General features: G+C 45.8%; 1 protein-coding gene across 2 annotated transcripts in view; it reads left to right on the top strand.

The window, feature by feature from the left end:
* Positions 1–12,099, top strand: part of TDRD9 (tudor domain containing 9) — a 134,007-nt gene that overhangs the window by 13,249 nt on the left and 108,659 nt on the right. Inside the window, exons 2-5 of one of the 2 annotated variants that reach the window (XM_057488085.1) lie at positions 3,980–4,086; positions 9,668–9,765; positions 10,948–11,169; positions 11,686–11,808. In XM_057488085.1, coding sequence (XP_057344068.1) covers positions 3,980–4,086; positions 9,668–9,765; positions 10,948–11,169; positions 11,686–11,808 — 550 coding nt within the window. Of the gene's footprint in view, positions 1–3,979; positions 4,087–9,667; positions 9,766–10,947; positions 11,170–11,685; positions 11,809–12,099 lie in introns of those variants that run through there. The other variant, XM_057488086.1, reaches the window with a different exon arrangement.

The raw sequence follows: 12,099 nt of genomic DNA, 5'->3' as shown, positions 1-12,099 counted from the left end.
AAGTATATAAGAAGATAAATATGGAAAAACAAAATTTTGGAATGTTGAAGGCCGACCAAGGAGCCAGGCATGACTTATAAATTTATAATCAACACCTTGTTGTATAGTATGCAACAGCATTTGGTTGCAGTTAAAGGAAGATTTTTCATTGTTAAGGAGACTAATACCCTTTTGTCTTTAACTCCTTTGCTGCTGAATTAAAAGTTCTAGAATACTGTTTTTTCAAAAAAAAAGCTTTTAAAAATGCAGTTCATTTTTTTATTAAGGTATCATTGATATACATTCTTATAAAGGTTTCACATGAAAAACATTGTGGTCACTACATTCACCCATATTATCAAGTTTCCCCCACACCCCATTGCAGTCACAGTCCATCAATGTAATAAGATGCCACAGAGTCACTACTTGTCTTCTCTGTGCTACACTGTCTTCCCTGTGACCCTCCTCCCCACACCATGTGTACCAATCATAATAGCCCTCAATCCCCTTCTCCCTCCCTCCCACCTGCCTGCTCCCACCCCTCCCCTTTGGTAACTGCTAGTCCCTTCTTGGAGTCAGTAAGTCTGCTGCTGTTTTGTTCCTTCAGTTTACTTTGCTGTTAATACTCCACATATGAGTGAAATCATTTGGTATTTGTCTTTCTCTGCCTGGCTTATTTCACTGAGCATAATACCCTCTACCTCCATCCATGTTGTTGCAAATGGTAGGATCTGTTTTTTTCTTATGGCTGAATAGTATTCCATTGTGTATATGTACTACATCTTCTTTATCCATTCATCTACTGATGGACACTTAGGTTGCTTCCATACCATGGCTATTGTAAATAGTGCTGCAATAAACAGGGGTGCATATGTCTTTTTGAATCTGAGAACTTGTTTCCTTTGGATAAATTCCTAGGAGTGGGATTCCTGGGTCAAATTGTATTTCTATTTTTAGTTTTTTGAGGAACCTCCATATTGCTTTGCACAATGGTTGAACTAATTTACATTCCCACCAGCAGTGTAGGAGGGTTCCCCTTTCTCCACATCCTCGCCAGCATAAAAATGCAGTTCATATTTGAGGAGAAACTATGATCAATATCTTTTATCAATATTACTTTCTCTTTAACATATTTTAATTAAAATACACTAATACATGTGCTTTTGGAGTTAAAGGCCCTTTTCTGTTGGGTGTTTGTATCTCAGTAGCTAACAGGCGTTCCTACTGTGTGCCTGTGTCAAGGTCTCGGGAGCTTTCTTTCTAATGACTGCTGTTCTTCCCCTTAGAGATGTTCATAAATTTAAAATCATAATTTAGTTTATTGATATTTTCCTTTTTGACTTCCTTTTGTGTGCTCTTGTTTGAGAAGGCCTTCTCTACGCCGAAGTTAAAAAATGCAGAATAATAATTAGCTTTATAGGCTTAAAAAAATAAGTACCTGGGTGTTGAGCTGGTTTGGAATTGATAGTGATCAGTGGGAGGTGTAAGGGTGGACCTTTTTTGTCCTCAAATGAGAGAGCCAGCATCCGAAGTAAGTGGTCGCTGCTCCACTCAGAAGCTGTTCCTTGTTCTTCAAGTACGTGGAGTGATTGTGGTGTGTATCCTGGCATCATGAATATTATATTATGTGACTCTGGTCTTGTGTAAGTTATATGGGGAATGCAACTGACCAGCTGTGTCTGAAAGTTGCAACTGGCCTCTGGAGGGCTGTGGTTTCAGGTCCCTGGGGTGTTCAGAGCCCCGCCCTGCTTGCTGTCTGGATCTGGCCTACGCTGCGCCACCTAGTGGCCATTCTGCAGCTTGGTCTCCTGGTCTGTGACGGGCGGTTTGGGGTCAGCGCGTGCATGTGCGGCCCGGAGTGGGCTTTAGCCCTGTGTTTATTTCCCAGGGGGCTTCCCCGTCCCTGGGGCTCTGCAGTTTGATCTTCTGGCCAGAGGCTGGGGCTTTACTGCCCCACTCTGGCATGTGCCTCCTACAGCTGCATCTGTCTGCACCCCCATCCTGGTCAGGCAGTGGGAGGCTGGAGAAGGCAAAGGGCAGCCCTTCTGAGTTTGAGACTCCTGTTCACCCCCAGAATGTGAGAGGATGGAGAAAAGAGAAATGACACATTTTGAGCACTTGGGGTCCCCTTCCCTGCTCCCCAAGGCACAACCAGAGCTGCTCCTGGGGTGCCTACAGGTCACATGACGGTGAGTTAGGGCTAGAGGATGGTAACTGGGGACTCTGAGTTCTGGTCTTGTCCCCACTCTGGGGGTACTTCCCCTTCCAACTCCTTGGCTAGCTGCTCAGACGCTCTGTCCAGAGTCCACGGCTTCATTCTGGAAGAGACACGGGTGTGGGGTGCTTGCTTAACCTGACCAGGAACTGGGGCCTTGGCATCATTCTTGACCCCTCTTTTTTGTTTTCTTGTGCCCCATACCTAACATGCCAGCGCATTCTCAGGGCTCTGCCTTCACTGTGGCTGCTCTGCCCTTGCCACTGCATCCTCACCTGGGCCATTGTGGTCGCCTGTTAGGTGACCTTGCTGCTTCCGTGTCTGTGCCCCCATCGCCCACCCTCTTCACCTGGTCACAGCCATCCTGTGGAAGTGGAAGTCAGATACTGTTATTTCTGTCTGCTCAAAGCTCATCTCAGAGCAGAAGCTAGCGTTCTCCTAAATACTCCCTGCCAGTCTCCAGCACCCTGCCCCACTCTTCCCGGTACGTCCATCCTCTGCCGGGCCCCTGCCATCCTAGGCCCTTGGCCAAGGGCCTCAGCTGCAGAGCTGCATGGCCCTGCCCCCCATCCATTGCCCCTGTTTTCTTTTCTTCTTGGCTTGAATGTCACCTTGTCATCCTGCTAACATAGCAGCCCTCCTGGCCCCATCTCCCCTCTCCTGGCTCTATTTTTCTCTGCGTACTTACACTGTCTAACATACTCAATGACTTATTTTATTTCTCTCCCACCAACTAGACTGTCAACTCCATACAGTCTGCTAATCGTCATGTCCCAAGAGCTTTGACAGTGCCTGGCATGCAGTCAGCCCCTAATTATTCATTTGAGTGAATTAATGAGTAAATATCAGACAAACAGTAACCAAAAGAATGGTGATATTAACTATTAATATCAGACAAAACTAGACTTTAATGCAAATAGCATTTTATTAAATTAAACCTCAAATTTCAAGAATTAGTATCATACAGCCTTTTCTCTGACAGCATTTAAATTGGTGCCTTTAAATTAGACTGATAAAAGAAACAATTATAATAGAGTGTTTTGTAGCCTGTCTACATTTGTCTTTTCTTAATGTCTTGGACATTTTTATTTGTCAGTATGAATATAACGAGGTATTCTTTAAACTGATACATCTGACATAAGAGAATGCCCTGTCCCTCTTGTGACACAGTTTTTTCTGGTTTTAACTGTTACAAATACTATATGAAAGGTACTCTGCCTCCCTGGAATCCTTTGTGCCCTTATCTTTTTGAATTTTCCCTTCGTATAACTAAGGAGCATCTGTGCCCTATTACGTCTCCTTGAGGGCAGGGCTCTGTTTTGTTTGCTGCTGTGTGTCTGGTGCCCCAGATGGTGCCTGTGGGTGCTAGGTATGCAGTAAGTACTTGCTGAACTGTGCCTGTCTGCATGCAGTTCCTTGTCTACAGGTGCAGACACTGCTGGGAGATGGCACTGGGGGGAAGGTGCCGGCCTGCAGGAGATGTACTGGTCAGGTTTTATAGGTGCTGGCTGATTGCCCCTCGGGATAAATGGCCACACCCAGACCACCCACCCTGTAGCTAACAATATTCTGCTGCTGTCAGTTTGAAGGATGACTGCAGTGGATTCTCACGGTTTTGCTCTGCATAGGCCTGCTAGCTAGGAATTTGCATGTAGTTTCTTTTGTTTATCGACTGTGCTTTCTCCTCTGTGAATTAATGTAAGGTAACTGTTCAAGAATTCCTTTAGTGCATGGGGTTTCTTGGCTTTTCAGAAACAGTGTACTAGCTTTTAATGTTTTTTGCAGGCCACCTAGCCAAGAGAGCTCTGAAATGGAGTATATCAACAAATACAGAAAGCTTGAGGCAGAAGAACTTGACATGTATGGCAGTGATGAGTCAACCAGGGGGCCGGGTAAGTAGGTATCTTTAAACATTGTAAAATATCACAGAATACTAACTCCTGAACTGTCTTTAAGAATCACAGTGTTTTGGTCAGTGAAGAGCCTGTACTGCGTGTTGACTTGGGATTTTTTTTTGGGGTGAGTATATGATAGGCTGTAAATTGCTCATTTTTCTCTGAAACAGTCCCTAAAGAGTCTGTTCTTTGCCTCACTATTAATTAGAACTGCTTAACATTTTTATTTAAAAAATTGTTGTTTTTACAATAAACATAGTAAAAGAAAATGTTAAACAATGCACAAATGTATAACTCAGAAGATAAAATGTTCTCCTTACCCCTCCTCCAAAGGTATACTGTTGAGTTGGCTCAAGCGAGTTACTTTCTATGAGTGTGTGGTTTCTTTTTCTGAGCTAGTGACCTTATTAGCGTCAGGGCCTATTTATGATAGAGATCAACTTTGCTTTTTTGCTGTAGAAGATGTTATCCATCACAGACTTCCGACCGGTTCTACTGGCACGTTCGGCCTCCCAGCCTTCTCCTGTGTGTGTGTGTGTGTGTGTGTGTGTGTGCTCAGAGTTAGGCATGGAAGTTAGGGTTAGAATAGTATTTTCCTTTTCTTTTTTAGCCTTTTTAAAAATTATGAAATGCAGCCCATATGTAATAGCACATTGATTTGTATTCTTTGTGGGATTTACCTGGGCTTCTTGATGATAGAGAATATTGGCATCTTTCATGAGTTTTAGAAAATTCTGACCCATTATCTGTGCCCACTCTGTCATTTAGTTTTGTCGTCCTCGTTTTTTTGCCACTATGCTGTATTTGGGTTGATCTTCCACTGTCTTTCACCTTCACGCAAACATGCTTTTAGCTCTTTGCCGTCCCCCCCGTGTCCCTGCCTTCTCACAGACTCGGCGGGGCCTTTCCTCACAGGGTCCCCGGCCCTCAGCCCCTTTCAGGCGATGCATGTGTATTTTACCTGGCATCTTTAGCTGCCTCCAGGAGGAATGTTTGTCTGGACAGCCCCATCAGTGCCAGAGTGATGGCTCAAAATGCATGTGCCCTTTGACCCAGTTTTTATTGATGCTAAGGAAAGTACAAAGTTGTATAGGAAAGTACAAAGTTGTATGTGAAAGAAAGCTGATTGCATCATTGCTTATCTGTGGAAGGCTGAGAAGTCTCTGAATGTCAGTGAACAGAGCGTTCATGAAGTGAGAGTTCGTGTAGTGGAGTATCGTGCAGCTTTCCTGGAATCATGAAACAGGCACGTGTGCTGTTGTGGGAAGACAGCCACCATGTGCTGCATCCACTAGGGAAGCATGTTAGCTTTCATATGTCTCAAGGGTGCGATCCTTCTCATGGTACCCATACATACGGGCCCTGGGCACACGCATATACATGCCCCCTGCTGGCTCCAAAGCGTGCCTTCTGGGTTGCTGCTGTTTAGAATGCCTGCGCTTGGAAGTGTCTGCTCTCATGACTTGATTTGTATTCCTGTTTGAAACTGCTACTTGCTTTCTCTGTCCATGGTATCTCAGCACGTCTGGAGCTTTACACTAGGCAGCCACACACATTATGGCTGGGGCTGCACTCAGAGGATCCATCCAATGACCAGGGTTTATCAAGGTGTGTGCTGGGGACTGTATGGGGCAGTGGGAATGTGTTAAGGAAAAAGACGTGGTCCCTGCTTTTACAGAGATTGTTAACTATGTAGTTGCACAGATAAATGCTTTTGGAGGTATAAATGCTCTGGAAGACAGCTCCATGGGGGCCTTAGACAAGGGTTTCTGACTTGAGCTGGGGGTATCAGGAAAGCAACAGGTGAGCTTGGAGCTGAAGGTTGAGTAGAAGTTACCTGGGTGTCATGGGAATCAGGTGGAGGGGGCGTGTACAGGTAGCCTGTAACAGGAGAGGCTGTGCTCTAGCCCAGAAGGAGGCACAGTTGCTGAGAGTCTGGGTGGGGGAGGGTGGGCTGGCAGAGTCACAGCCCCCAGACAAGTCCACATTCTAGTTCCCTGATCCTGTGACTGTTATTTTATTGGTAAAAGCAACTTTGAGCTGGAGTAAGTTCAAGCACTTGCAAGGGGCAATAGTCTGGGGCCCAGTGTAATCACAGGGCTCTTACGGGGGGTCGGAAGCAGGAGAGGATGTGATAGCAGAGGCTGTAGGTTGGAGAGGTGTGAGATAGGGGCCAGGGAATGCAGGTAGCTTCTAGAAACTGGAAAGGTACAGGGACAGGGTCTTCCCCAAAGAGTTGCAGAAGGGGCCCCTGCCCATGCCTCCATCTCAGCCGGCAAGACTGATTTTGGACTTCTGACCTCGGCTCTGTAAGACTTTGTGCTGATCAAAGCCACTCAGTTTGAGGCAGTTTGTGGCAGTTTGCTGCAGGAGGAACAGAAAACTGACAGCACGGGATGAGGCTGGCTGAGCGGGCCTGGTGGTGCTGGCCGCCTGCTGTGGTCAGGCCACAGCCAAGGGTTAGGTCTTACTGTTCAGAGCAGTGGGAAGCTGTGGGGACTCTCAGTTTGTCTTGGGTTGACTGTGAAGGGAGGAGGAGACCTCACAGGATTGAATGTGTGCTGAGGAGACCACTCTGCCCGTCCTGTAGGGGCTGGACCAGGGTGGCCATGTGGACCTGAGCAGAGCTGGGCAGAGTCACCCTGGTTGGTGGGGACAGCGGTGGAGTTTGGGCTGACGTGGGGAGACCAGTGGGACTTGGCAATGTGCTGGGCACAGTGGGAGGGGGACAGGGAAGTGGGAAGGGCCCTTGGAGCATTGAAGAGGATCTGAGTGCATGCACCCAGCCACTTCTCTTCCTGTGTGGGTCCATTTATTTTAAAACTGTGAAATCATGCTGATACACCTCTGATTCCAGTCCAGTGCTAAAGGTTTTAACATGACTTTTTTTAAGATTATGCTGTATCCAGCTATAAAATTCTTTGATTCAAAATATTTTAATTTTGGTATAATACAGGTGTTATTCCTCTGTATAAGTGTTTTAAAAAATTATTTCTAAGTAGAAATCCAGGAACACATTCTGTGAATTTCTATAGATTACGTTAGACTCATTTTGTTTAGTTAAAAGTAAATCATTTCTTTTTAAAGAGTTGAGACATAATAGCATTTCTGAACAGCTTGAGCCTGGTTCCAAACCAGGGACTCCTGTGGCACCCTGCTGCTTTCACAGGACAGTTCTGAATTTGCCCTGGCAGGGTGTCTAGGTTGTGGATAAATGCCCCAGTGCTACCTCCCTTTTAGCTTGGTGGTATTTTTAGCAGTTGTTTTCATCCCCCTCATGGCTTTTCTTCTCATTTAAGAGAATGGCCTATGTGGGATATATAGTTGGAAAGGAAGCTTTCAAGTTGCATAGTTTTGTATTCGGAATACTTTCCCATACTTGGAGAAAGTGATATACACTTACTCATTTTGAAGATTTAATTTTATGGTGAAGTCAATAATGTAGTAATTAAATTAATTTTCTACAGTGTACATTGTCTAGATTTTAAGATAAGGAATGTTACATTCTCCAGTTAAGAACTTTATATACTGCTTGCAACCTCTAACTGCTGGATTTTTTTTTTTTTTTTTTTTTTGGTTAGATTTTCTGTTTGGTTGATATGATATAGTGGGGTGGCTTAGTGAAGAGAAACTAGCAATTTTTATGGTTTCCATTTTTTTCCGGTTCATGTAAAATAAAAATAGCTAAGTGTGAGCCTGAGGCATCTCTCCTGCTGCTTTGGGCTGCACTTTGCCAAGTGTAGTTTGTCAATTTGCCTTGTTACCCGTTCTCTTGTCTCTGAGACCTTAAGCGTGGGGCTTTTCACGGTCACTTGCCTTTAATCCTGCTGCTGATGCGCAGATGAAAGAGCCGTGCATCCCTCTGGCGGCAGGCATGGAGGCAGGCCTCGATTTGTGCTGGGTATGCTTCAGCGGTGGCCTGAAAACGTCAGACTGTGTTTGTGTCACATGGAGGAAGGGCTGTGGTTTAGACAGGACAGTCAGGGTTTTTAAAATTCTTGCTTTAGAAGATTTGTGCCATTCAATCATAGCCTTCAAAGTACATGTGGTTAAGAAACGTCAGTCATGTGGCATTGTCCACATGAGGGCTGTGTGGCAGCCCCATGAGGCCTGGCTGCAGGTCCCCAGCCCCACTGCTGTGCTGCCCTTTGTCTTTGAAGGAGGCCTCTCACATCCACTCTGTCCCCTGCTTATCCCTGCACCTCCCAGTGGTGTCCGGGCTCAGGACCCCCTCTCTGTCTTCACTCCCTGGGCTGTGAGGATTCTTGTCCCTTTCATCTGTTGTGTTAAAAAGGCCTGTTACTGAGATTGGCCTACCAGCATCAAGAATAGGAAGGTCCCTGTTTATGTCTGTTATCTCTCTGGGTATCCGGCCACCAGTCAGAGTGCCACATAATGTAGTGGAATGTTGGAACCATTTCTGAGCTAGGAATTGTTTGCACATTGAGTGTTGCTCAAACCCAGTGTCTTGAAGGTAGTGGGGTTAATTCTGAGGACTCTGGTCACGGGGCTTCTGGAAGGGGTGAGGCTGGATTGGTGCACTGTCGGGAGATGGGTGGCAGTAGCCACTGTCCTAAAGCTGAGAGGAGTGCGGGGCGGGTGCGGCATGGTGGTGGGAGGAGGTGGCGTGGTTGGCACGCGTGGCGTGTTGGTGAGGGGACAGGTGGCGCTCAGGCAGTGTGCTGGGTCTGGCTCCTGTGTTTTTAAATTTCAGAGCAAGTACTATACCCCTTGATTCAGATGATAGGAAAATATAGCCATATTTTAATGATGTATTATTAGATTGGTCATGAAACAGAGAATATATAGGGAGAGGACGTAGGAGAGAAAAAGGAACAGTTGTGTGTGTGTGTGCCTGGCAGGTAGGGAGAGAGAGGAGGCCCTGGGGCCGAGCGAGAGGGCTGGGAGGGAAGTGGAGGGGCAGGCGGGGTCAGTGCTGGGGAGGGGAGCGAGCTTGCTGCTAGGTCTGGGAGGGGCAGGGAGCACAGCCTATTTATTTTGGAAGTAAAAATTATTTCCCAGTAGAAGCTTGTATCCCATGAATTTTGGTGATTCGTCAGTCTGTCAAATGATGATCAGAGGCCCAGGCTTGGTAGCGCGGCCAGAAAGCATTACGTGTGTGGCTGGAGGGCGTGGGGTGGGTAAGGCTGGCCCAGGCAGCCTGCTGCAGCTTTACCAGGGCAGAGCTGCCCCCGGCCAGGATACCCGTAGTCCTCATGCCAATGTATTTTAGTAGCAAGGAACGGACACTGAGCAGATCTGCATGTGCTACTGAAATGTCAAATGAAAGCTTATTTTTGAAGCTGAGCATTTTAGTGCCGTTTTCAAGCAGTGAGTAATATGCTCTCCAGGCCTCTTATCTGGAAGGAAGTGCTAAGCCTACAGGTGCTCAGCTTGTGTAAGTTGTTGCTAGTGGTCCCGCGGGGTGTATCACCTTGCCCGCAGTGTCAGCTGTGGGATGTGTGTGTGCATGTGCACGCGGATGGCTTTATTTTGTTTGTATAGATTACGACCTGGATTGTTTACCTTGCTTTTTCTCAGATAAGAAATAGGACTGTATTTGTTTTGTCTGATCCAGGTCCAAGGCCGCCTTTGGCTAAATCAAGCAACCTGACATGCATCCCAGAGCCAACTTACAGATATCCTGATTTGCCTATAAATCGATGTAAGGAAGAGGTAAAATTATTTTGTCTTACTGTAATTTTGCTGTTTGAATAAACGCCCGAGGCCCAGCATGCCTGGTTTATGATGTGAAGGCAGTGAAAGCAGGAGTGGGGGCAGCAGGAGCCGGGTGTGCTGGGCTGGGGGCCGCTGTAACCCGTCCAGCCTCCGCTTGGCCGTCTGCTGACGCTGTCTGCCCTCCAGCCGCCCCTCCTCAGAAGGAGCTGCCTGACAGGCGAGCCAGGCGCGCTTCTGCTCCGCAGGAACTCGCGGCCAGGTCGGCGTGTGCAGCGCGCGGCGCCCTCTGGCGGCGGTGCTCAGCATTCCTTTGGGGTTTCGTCACATGGGCTGCCTTTTCTGCCTATTGAACGGTTGTCAATTGTTACATCATTTTATTAATAATGCTGAGCCAGACACGATAGCAGGGTGAGTACATGGTTAAAAATAAGTGTACTGAGGTCTTTATAAACTGTACTGGTGGAAGGACCAGGAACACAATAAAACTGTAAATGTTCCAAATTTAATTTTTATTTTGCTTTAGGTTGTCACACAACTTTTGTAGGGTAGATATACTTTATTAATTTTACAAAGCCAATAGTCAAATTAATCTGTATTCCCTGACCACAGCAATTGCTAGAGAGATAAGAGTTTAAATTTAAGGTGGAGGTGGGAGAGTGAAAGGGAGGGATTGGGTTGCAGTTTTAAAAATGCCCCACAGTCTGGAGGTGGACCAGTGGAAGGTGCTTGTTTAAAAATGTGTCTGAAGAATTTCAAATGAAAATTGTAAACCATCTGAGTGTAATAACAGCTCTTTTCATATTCTCTAAATTACATGGAGGTTCGTTACACAGTCTTAATAGAAATTTGCACTTAGCAAGAGCTAAAGAAATCCACTTCGGTGTTTCCATTTTTGTAGGCGAAATGGAGACCCAAGGATCTGAAGTTGAGCCGGCCTGGCCTTCTGTGGCTGCTGGCAGTTAGCTGTTGGTGGCGGGCTTGGTTCTCTACACAGCAGCCACGTGTAACGTCCCGGCTGTCTTCTGTACTGTTCGGGCAGTTAGGTAATAATTAGACTTCTAAAGATGAAAGGGAACTAAGTCCTGGAAGTCATCACAAGATAAAGGTTTTGGTTCACAGGTGTTAACTTTACCTGGTTGTTAATTTTGTGGCAATTTTGAAATGTTTTTTAAATCCTAGGTCATTTCTTTGATAGAGAGTAATTCTGTGGTGATCATACACGGTGCCACGGGCAGTGGCAAAAGCACTCAGCTCCCGCAGTACCTGCTGGATCACTGCATGCAGCGCTCTGCCCACTGCAACATCGTGGTCACCCAGCCGCGGAAGATTGGGGCCAGCAGCATCGCCCGGTGGATCAGTAAAGAGCGCTCCTGGACTTTGGGTGGTTTGGTGGGCTACCAGGTGAGACTGGGAGAGAGCCATCTCCCAACTGGACACTTTTTGTTCTCTACGTTGATGATAGGATGTGATTTTTTTCTGCTGGAAGTTAAAATGAAACCAGTAGCTTATAGAGAAGAACTATTGCATAATTTTAAAAAGAATGAAACTCTAAATTTCTTAAAAATAGCTTTTTCTTTCTCAGTTGAACAGGAAAGAAGTGAGAATTCTGAGTCATGACTTACATATTTTATCTTGTATGTAGATGTCTTCCTACACAGTTGTCTTAACTTAAAAATGATCTCGGCAGTATGACTAGATAAGCCAATTCCCCTCTCCCATCCCCTCAAAAAAGGAGAAGAAAATCAACTTTAGAATGTCACTTGTAATTTGGACTCTGTTTATTTTGTGATATACAATCATTTTTTTTGTTCCCTTTCTTTCCTCCATTTTAAAATGGAATAGCCTTCTTTGGTAGTTAGAAGTGAACCATTTAAACCTGAAAAATTTCTCCTTTTTCTTTCCTTTCCACACTTTTAGGTAGGGTTAGAAAAGATAGCAACTGAAGACACCAAGTTAATTTATGTGACCACTGGAGTCCTGCTTCAGAAAATAGTTAGTGCCAAGAGTTTGATGGAATTCACACACATCTTCATCGATGAAGTAAGTGCTGACTTCATGTAGCTCCGCCCTTACGTTCTTGTTCTTGCGTAGCGACAGCACAGTGCGAGTCACTATGGATGCCCTCTTGTCGTGTGCCTCGCACACTTTGGGTCTCTGTCTGCTCATTCTTCTTTTGAATGTTGACTTTCTGTTTTATTCTTTGCTCTTAGTTCCAAAACATGGGCAGGGAGGTTGAGGACTATGAAAAGATTCCTTGTTCAGGTCGAGGGATGGCAGACTGCAGCTCTCAGGCCAATTTTGGTACCTGTTTTTGTAAATAAAGTTTTATGG

The sequence above is a fragment of the Manis pentadactyla genome, chromosome 11, assembly GCF_030020395.1.
Source record: "Manis pentadactyla isolate mManPen7 chromosome 11, mManPen7.hap1, whole genome shotgun sequence".
In the NCBI taxonomy this organism is placed as follows: domain Eukaryota; kingdom Metazoa; phylum Chordata; class Mammalia; order Pholidota; family Manidae; genus Manis; species Manis pentadactyla.
The sequence above is the reverse complement of the archived record's forward strand: the minus strand, read 5'-3'. Positions and strand labels throughout refer to the sequence as shown.